Raw genomic sequence first — 8957 nt, 5'->3', positions numbered from 1 at the left:
TCATCTGGAAAAGAGTCATTGGTCTCAGCATTTACTCCTTCTAATAAGAACAAATAACAAACTTTCAGAACAATAAATACACCATTTATAGGATTTAACAAGTATTCACAATATTAATATAAAGTATTTACAGTTTCACTGAGAAACAGCAGGCCTTGATCCCTACACTGACGAACCGCGACTCAAACCTACATTTAATCTGCACCCCCCTGAACAGACCCCAGGTTTTATTGAACCACTGAAGGCCAGTAACACGGGCACCAAAATAAAGGCTACAGGTAGGGTTGCAAAATTCCAGGAACTTTAAATAAATTCCCATTTTTTTTCCTACAAATCCTGGTTGGGGGATTCTGGATTTCCTGCTTATTCCCTCCTGATTCCAGGAACCCTCCAACAGATTTTGGGGAAACCAGGGAATTTATTGAAAGTTCCCTATATGTTGCAACACTAGCAACAGGTACTGTAGGAGTAGAAAGAAACACTACACCAAAAAAAATCTGAAAATATCAGACAATGAACCTCAAAATGCTGCATAATAAAACATTCAACACATTCCATTAAACATGCCCACTGGAGGAGGAGAAACTATTTGTGTAGGTTCCACCGTGTTGCTTTCATCAGATCAGTGGTCATGGAGGAAAGAAGGCTAGGTGTGACACTTTATGCATTCAGCAATGCAAAAACTGAGCCCCTGGTTAGACTTACCACTATTAGGCTGTAAACCTCAAACCTCGGCTAGTGATACAGTGAGTCCAACACCTGGGGTGTAATCATTAGTCCAAAATGTTTTGCAACCAAAACGAGCGTTTTGTCCCTCCCCGTTTGGTTCCTAGGGAATACACCCATTAACCCCAGGATGAAAACCAGCAGACATACACTGCTGACTTCTTGCTATGTCTCTCTCGCAATAAAGAGGTTTGTCACCTCAAGAGATCTGTTGAAATGAAGGCTAAATCACTGGTGGCCATCATTTCTGCTGCTCGCTCTACAGAGAGTTACTGAACAGGCCTACCCCCTGTGTGCACTGAGGAGTTCCCACTATCTGGTGCCATCTGCTGGTTGATATTGATAACACAGATGAGCAGCAGGAAGACCACCACCAGGTCATCCAGGACCCCCAGGAGGCCAGACAGGGAGGGTGGCGTGTCCAGGGGGGGCGAGGTGAAGGACACCACAGTCCCCAGACAGCAAAGTGCCACCCGGAGGAAGAAGAGGCACACTAGCCCCCCCATGGTGCCCAGGCGGCGGATTAGCAGCTGCAGGAACAGGGGCGTGTCACACAGGTAGTCTGTCACCTAAGGGACAAGACAAACGGGCACAGGTGTGAGTAGAGGGTGTCACGGTCACCTCGCCTGGCTTCAGGTGGGACAGAGAGATCTGGCTCTTGCTCTGTAGAGTTGGTGTTCCCAAACTTTTTGTGGCTGGGATCCCTTTTGTGATGGCAAATTCATCAGCGATTTAAAAATAGCATACAAGGAGTTTTACTTTGACGTCTTCAGTGCATGACTGGACGAACCAAGTCTTGGGCCCAGTGAAAAAAACATTTAAAAGGCCCTTCTCTTGGCATTGAAGAGAACAAATGTATGTCTTCAAGCTAATTTTCTGCAATTCTACACATTTTTCCATATGCAGAGTGCCTTCATGTTCAAAGCATACATTTTGAGGAATACAATAAGTTTTGAGTTTAAAATGTGATAATTCGTTGGAGAACTGTAGATACCAATAACGCTGTGAGCCTCCCAGGCCCATGTTGGCCAAGGTTAAGAACATACATTGTAGATGAATAATATTTGTATTGTAGTATACAGTGTTGGGGAGTAGCGAACTTAAGAGTCTATTGATGCACCCGTGTGTCAATCTAAGTAACATAATAAAAAAAAAACATTGAAATCTGTCAATTTAAGCTACAGATATGTTTTTTTGTTGTTGTTGCATGGGCTGAGTCTCATCCACCACATCTGCGGTGGAAGGTGGCCGAGCTGCAGCGGTGTTTATCAGACCATGAGACATCCCGAAAATCGGGCTTCTGAATGGTTTTGCCTACAAAATAATATGACCACTATGTGGAAAGGGGAGACTCTCACGAACACGAACTTGATGGTCTTCTCCCCCCACGGGTGTCACGGGACTCATCTGAAGGTAACCCATACAAATGAAAGGAAGTATGGACATATATATATATATCCTAGATATGACAGACACTTCAAAACCGTATTCCTTTTTTGCCAGTTATGAATGTGTTGTTCAATGCTTTTCTATGGGCTATAGTAGAAATGGCCAAATTAAATATTTTATCAAATCATTTTTATCTATATTTTTTTATACCTAAAGGGGTCCTAAAATGCTAAATCCAATACCTAAATGATCCTTGGTATGACCAATCTTAAAACAATTCCATATGTTAGCTTAGTAGAACTAGGTTGTAGTGTGGTTGCAGCATGGTTTGATAAAGGATATGACAAGGTTTTGTGTGTTACTAGGTTGTAGTGTGGTTGTAGCATGGTTTGATAAAGGATATGACAAGGTTTTGTGTGTACTAGGTTGTAGTGTGGTTGTAGCATGGTTAGTAAAGGTTATGACAAGGTTTTGTGTGTTACTAGGTTGTAGTGTGGTTGTAGCATGGTTAGTAAAGGTTATGAAAGGTTTTGTGTTACTAGGTTGTAGTGTGGTTGTAGCATGTTAGTAAAGGTTATGAAAGGTTTTGTGTTACTAGGTTGTAGTGTGGTTGTAGCATGGTTAGTAAAGGTTATGAAAGGTTTTGTGTTACTAGGTTGTAGTGTGGTTGTAGCATGTTAGTAAAGGTTATGAAAGGTTTTGTGTTACTAGGTTGTAGTGTGGTTGTAGCATGTTAGTAAAGGTTATGAAAGGTTTTGTGTTACTAGGTTGTAGTGTGGTTGTAGCATGTTAGTAAAGGTTATGAAAGGTTTTGTGTTACTAGGTTGTAGTGTGGTTGTAGCATGGTTTGATAAAGGATATGACAAGGTTTTGTGTTACTAGGTTGTAGTGTGGTTGTAGCATGTTAGTAAAGGTTATGAAAGGTTTTGTGTGTGGTACTGACCTTTCGAGGGGCTCCTGAGTAGCGTTTGTTGTAATCTGTGATTTCTCCCAGAACCTCCCTCTCTTTACTGTCTGACCAACCCTTACTGAACAGACAACACAGGACCTTGACCTAAGAGAGAGAGAGAATCCATTCCAGTTACATTCAACAAATTCTGAACCATTATTTATCACTTTTATTCAAATTAAAGGGATAGTTCACCCAAATTGCAAAATTGAATCTTGGTTTCCTGACCCTGGAAGCAGTTGATCAACAAGGTATGAAATCAATCCATGCTTTGGTTTAGTTTCCCTGGCACTGTTTCCAAATGCTAACGTTTTAACATTTGTGGCACAAATCCCATTGAAGTCATGGGACCAATATCAGCATTTCTTTGCGCATCATGTCCAAATCATCCAAAAGTATCTACATTTCATTGTGAAGCTCACAAAAGTCACTTATAGATGATTTGAACATGATGTGCGAAAAATGACATTTTGCTCAATTTCTTTTCAGATAACAAGTGTAATATCTTGGTAATAATGGCTGTTTCTACACTTGGGTGTATCTTCCTTACCTTTTGTCTACACAGAGGGCAGCTTATGGCGTCCAGCCAGGACCCATGTCTCCAGTATGAGATCAGACAGGGAGCTGCAGTCAGAGAAACAAGGTAACATAAATAAGCACTCTATCACTTCTAGTTTCATTAATATTCTTACCACCAAAACAACGATTCACCATTAAGGAAACACGGTCATATCGCTAGTATAGTGTGTTTATATTATTGTGCATGAGGCGGAATGCGGGAATGAGCAAAATGCTGACAGCAGCATTAGAAGCTGTTGTAGTAGTGATATGACCTTGTCTACTGCATGTTCATGAATTAACACACACTTGGATGGTGTTTAGGTGTAAAGTGTAGCTCCTCTCTCTCCCACTCTCTCTCTCTGAGGGGAAGGCAGGATTAAGTGGGGCAGGTCTGGTGGAGTAGTTATTATGTCATGTGATGATGACACAGAAAATGGTGAAGGTTAGGTGAGTGAGAGGAGATTGGCTGTTGCTACTATCATTGTCATCCACTATCTTAACCCACCACTGATATACAGAAAGTATTCATAACCCTTGACCTATTCTACATTTTGTTGTGTTACAGCCTGAATTCAAAATGTATTACATATTTTTTTCTCACCCGTCTACACACAATACCCCATAATTACAAAGTTATTTTTTTAGACATTTTAGCAAATCTATTGAAAATGAAATCCAGAAATATTTCATTTGCATAAGTATTCACACATCTGAGCCAATACATGTTAGAATCACATTTGGCAGCGATTATAGTGGTGAGTCTTTCTGGGTAAGTCTCTAAGAGTTTGGTACACCTGGATTGTACAGTATTTGCACATTATTATAAAAATAATTCTCCAAGCTCTCTCAAGTTGGTTGTTAATCGTTGCTAGACAGCCATTTTCAAGTCTTGCCATAGATTTTCAAGGCGATTGAAGTCAAAACTGTTATTAGGCCACTCAGGAACATTCAATGTCATTTTGGTAAGCATATATTTGGCCTTGTGTTTTAGGTTATTGTCCGGCTGAAAGGTGAATTTGTTTCCCAGTGTCTGTTGGAACAAAGACTGAAGCAGGTTTTGCCTGTGCTTAGCTCTATTCCGTTTATTTTTTATCCTAAAAAACTCTCTAGTCCTTGCCGATGACAAGCATACCCATAACATGATGCAGCCACCACCAGTTGCTCAGTGATGTGGTGTTGGATTTGCCCCAAACATAAGACTTTGCATTTAGGCCAAAAAGTATATTCCTTTGCTGTGTTTTTTTTACAGTATTCTTTGTCACAATTTTTGCAGTTTTACTTTAGTGCCTTATTGCAAACAGGATACATGTTTTGGAATATTTTTATTCTGTACAGGCTTCCTTCTTTTCACTCTGTCATTTAGGTTCGTACTGTGGAGTAACTACAATGTTGTTGATCCATCCTGAGTTTCTCCAATCACAGCCATTCAACTCCAGAACTGTTTTAAAGTCACTATTGGCCTCATGGTGAAATCCCTGAGCGGTTTCCTTCCTCTACGGCAACTGAGTTACAGTAGGAAGGACGCCTGTATCTTTGTAGTGACTGGATGCATTTATACACCATCCAAAGTGTAATTAATAACTTCACCATGCTCAAAGGAATATTCAGTGTCTGCTTTTTTTTACCCATCTACCAATAGGTGCCCTTCTTTGTGAGGCATTGGAAAACCTCCCTGGTCTTTGTGGTTGAATCTATGTTTGAAATGCACTGCTCGACTGAGGGACCGTATAGATAACTGAACTTATTTAGGCTTGCCATAACAAAGGGGTTAAATACTTATTGACTCAAGACATTTCAACTTTTCATTTTTTTATTAATTTGTAAACATTTCTTAAAACATAATTCCCCTTTGACATTATGGGGTATTGTGTGTAGGCGAGTGACACAAATCCTCAATTTAATCAATTTTACATTCAGGCTGTAACACAACAAAATGTAGAAAAGGTCAAGGGGTGTGAATACTTTCTGAAGGCAACTGTAGCTGTCTATGACTGTTGTCCCATTTCTGTAATGAGGTTATTGTCAAAACAGTCCGTTTTGCCAACTCAGAGATAGCAAACCGAAATGGATCGAAAAGGTATTTAAAATGTGTGAAATTCTCCTGACTTAGCAAGCTTGTATTTTGCACTTTTGGGACTATTTTGTTGGTTCTATTGAGCCAGGCGAACTAAGTCAAGCACACCTTGTCACGACTTCGGTCGAAGTCGGTCCCTCTCCTAGTTCGGGCGGCGATCGACGTCAACGGCCTTCTAGCCATCGCCGATCCACCTTTCATTTTCCATTGGTTTTGTCTCGTCTTCCCTCACACCTGGTTTCAATCCCGTCAATTACATGTCGTGTATTTAACCCTCTGTTCCCCCCATGTCCATGTCCTTGTCTGAAATTGTTTTCTTGTAGTGCTTGTGCACGTTATGCTGGGGGTTACCGGGTTTTGTTTGACCCATTATTATATTGTTCTGTCTACGTTGGTTTTTATGTGTATTAAACGACACCATTGTAATTCAGTTTTCGCTCTCCTGCGCCTGACTTCTCTGCCGCCAGTTCGCACCACGCTACACACCTCAAGTATTTCAGATATTTTACATTTGTGTTCACCCAGGTACGATAGCTAGACAAAGACCAGACTGGAAGCCAGGTTGTCATAACAATTCCATATAATCCCCATATCTTAGGACCTTTTAGACCATGGATGGCCTGGGGAGAGTTTGCACACGCGTGCCAAAAACATCCTTCCTATTTTCTATGGTTTTCATAGTGAGCCTACGTGACTCTGGCCAAATGAGAGAGATGTGTGTGAATGTGCAAAGCCTGACTGTGTGTGATCTCCATCAGGTGGGAGCCACACACTGGGTCACTAGTGTGGCCCAGACTACACAGGTCATCATATTACACGGATAGAAACACGGATGCTTCGTTGGCCAGACAGATGGACAGACAATAGAGTTGAATAGATCCCCCCTGACCTGCTGCTGTAGTCAGTGTGTTGTATGGTACTTTCATATGTAATGTAAATGTTAATATGCTACCTTCTGGGCTCTAAAGACCTCTTTCTATCTGTACAAGTCTCTATTGGCCCTTAGATAAATCCGATCATGTGCAGGTGGTGGTGGTTCGTGGTACTGTCTTACCACAGAAGAGATGGCCACAGTTGGTCTGTACGGGGAAGCTGGCAGTTTGTAGACACACAGGGCAGAGCCAGTCTCTGTGGCCTGCGGATGGACAGATCTGAGAGGAGTTCTTGGGAAAGAGAGGAATACATTGGTAAAGTTAGAGATAGGTAATTATAACACCGGTTTCTGTTTCTCTGACCTCTCTGCACTTAATTGATCACTAAAGAGTGATTGGAAAGGCAGGTCCCATGTCTAAAACTGGCAGATACTGTGGCCTTTAGGAACATGAGATACACACCTCTGGAATAGCAGTGAAATAACAGAAACAAGCACCAGGGACGAGATGAGGCCAAGGTCCTCTAAATGGACCACAGTGGACCCCATCATAAGGAAATATCAGCTCGGAAATGATCAAGGTCTAAGTTAGCTTGCCAGCTGGAGGGAGCCCTGGCATCCCCTCTTTCCCTCCAGACTGCCTCTCTTCTAAACATTATTAATAACAGTAATAGTTTTTTGTAAGAGTAAGAGTTATTATCAGTTAATAACAGTAACAGTTATTTGTAAGAGGAAGAGTTATTATCAGTTAATAACAGTAATCACAACCAAACAACTAACAACAATAACAAACTAAGACAGTGACATTACTCTGACATAACCAGGAATCATATGGGTAGAGCATCTCAACTTCTCTGTCCAACAGAACCATGTTCTGTTATGAATTTAACAAAAAGTACAATGTAATTATGCTGGTCTTTGTGGCAGCAATGATTTTAGCACTATGGAAAGTATGGCCACTATTTATCCTGATTCCCTACAGACAGTAATTTATAAATATAAAAGACATGCAGCAAAACTTTGCTATACTACAATTCATGTTTTCTAATATAAAAATTATTATTGACATTGTGGAATGCATTGATTGACACTGCAGTGTGATTATAGTGGTTGTCACGTCAGGGCTTAGAACCCGGCCCCCTAGCATTCTTAGATGTTAGGGCTCATCAGTAGTTGACCCAGTGTGTGTGTGTGTGTTTCTGTGTGGCCTCACCTTGCTGTAGGTCACATGTTTGAGGGATGTTCGGTCCTGTGTGTGTTCTGAGGACGATCCTAGGTGACCCTGACCCACTGTGACCTCAGGCAGAGGATCACATCTGGAGGAGGTGGGGGAGGAGGAGATTGGGGAGACGGGGGGAATAACATGAATTACATTGTGTTAATGTTCAAATTGGCACGCAACAATTTATTTAACAAACTATCAGCCACCATAGCTGTACAACTTGTTGCTTATTGATAGTTTCAGTTGACACTGAATGAAGTCAGTAGATAGTTTGTCCAACATCTATACATTGTCTATAGAGGACAATACACATACGGTATATTGCAGCCAAACTGGGATCTTATGGTGATTTGCCCAGTGCAAGTTTAGTTAGTTGGTAAAAAGCTAGTAACCAGATACTAGACACCCCATCCCCCTATACCAAGTACCCAAACTAGTTAACTGTGAAAACCATCTGGATACCAGATAAAACACAACCCCAAGCTACCAGACCTTTACAGTCTAAGTACCAGACACCCAACCACACCTATACTAGCAGCATCTGTAGTGTGTGAGTGGGTGGTGTGTAGAGGAGAGGGTATAGACCCTCTGTTTATGCCCAGAGAGAAGAAGACTTACCTGGGATGAGAGCTGTGTGAGGTGTGCATGGTCTGATTCATCTGGCAGCTGGAAGTGTAGGTCTGGTAGCTGTAAACAGACAGAGAGCCTGAGAGTGTCTCCTAGACACTCATGAGTGTGTCTATGTAGAGTGTGTGTTTCCCGGAGAGGCTAGAGAAGGAAATGTTTCCTGACTGCATCATTGTACACAATAAATCTTACTGGTCAGTTAATCATTAACTAGGCCTTTCGATCTGGGAGCTGATGGCAGCCTGCCTGGAAGAGACTTAGAGAGCACCAGATCACATTATTGATTGCAGTGAATGTCAATGTTCTAGGATGACATAACATAAAAGCAGATTCTCTAATATGTGATAGATGTGATTGGTAAATGTTATTATAACATGAAATCAATAAGGGCTCTAAACAAAAACTAGGAAGCGTTTCCATGGCCATTCCCATTTCCAAATTCTATTTTGATCATGTGACCACCCACACAAGTTCAAAGCTATCCTGTTTGTCCCCGCCTTTTCAGTCTTAATAGTTTAGTGCCAACTTGGCAATGATT

General features: G+C 41.4%; 1 protein-coding gene across 1 annotated transcript; it reads right to left on the bottom strand.

Annotated features, from left to right (window-relative positions):
• Positions 1-15: 15 nt before the first annotated feature.
• Positions 16-8616, bottom strand: LOC106613949 (E3 ubiquitin-protein ligase RNF170). The gene is made up of 6 exons (XM_014216797.3): positions 8411-8616; positions 7784-7886; positions 6754-6862; positions 3615-3688; positions 3059-3169; positions 16-1295 (listed from the first exon to the last, which is right to left on the bottom strand). Exons 1-6 carry the CDS (start codon positions 8449-8451, stop codon positions 996-998), a joined length of 738 nt encoding a protein of 245 aa, XP_014072272.1. The 5' UTR covers positions 8452-8616; the 3' UTR covers positions 16-995.
• Between the last annotated feature and the right edge of the window lie 341 nt (positions 8617-8957).

This window comes from Salmo salar, chromosome 10 (assembly GCF_965601325.2).
Source record: "Salmo salar chromosome 10, fSalSal1, whole genome shotgun sequence".
NCBI classification, from domain to species: domain Eukaryota; kingdom Metazoa; phylum Chordata; class Actinopteri; order Salmoniformes; family Salmonidae; genus Salmo; species Salmo salar.
The sequence above is the reverse complement of the archived record's forward strand: the minus strand, read 5'-3'. Positions and strand labels throughout refer to the sequence as shown.

What these genes read in the sequence shown, in the direction of transcription:
- LOC106613949 (XM_014216797.3), bottom strand. Translation starts at nt 8,451, where the DNA reads ATGAATCAGACCATGCACACCTCACACAGCTCTCATCCCAG. An exon ending in AACATGTGACCTACAGCAAG is followed by an intron (nt 6,863 to 7,783) that starts GTGAGGCCACAC and finishes CTCTTTCCCAAG; the next exon opens with AACTCCTCTCAGATCTGTCC. An exon ending in ACTCAGGAGCCCCTCGAAAG is followed by an intron (nt 1,296 to 3,058) that starts GTCAGTACCACA and finishes CTTGTCCCTTAG; the next exon opens with GTGACAGACTACCTGTGTGA.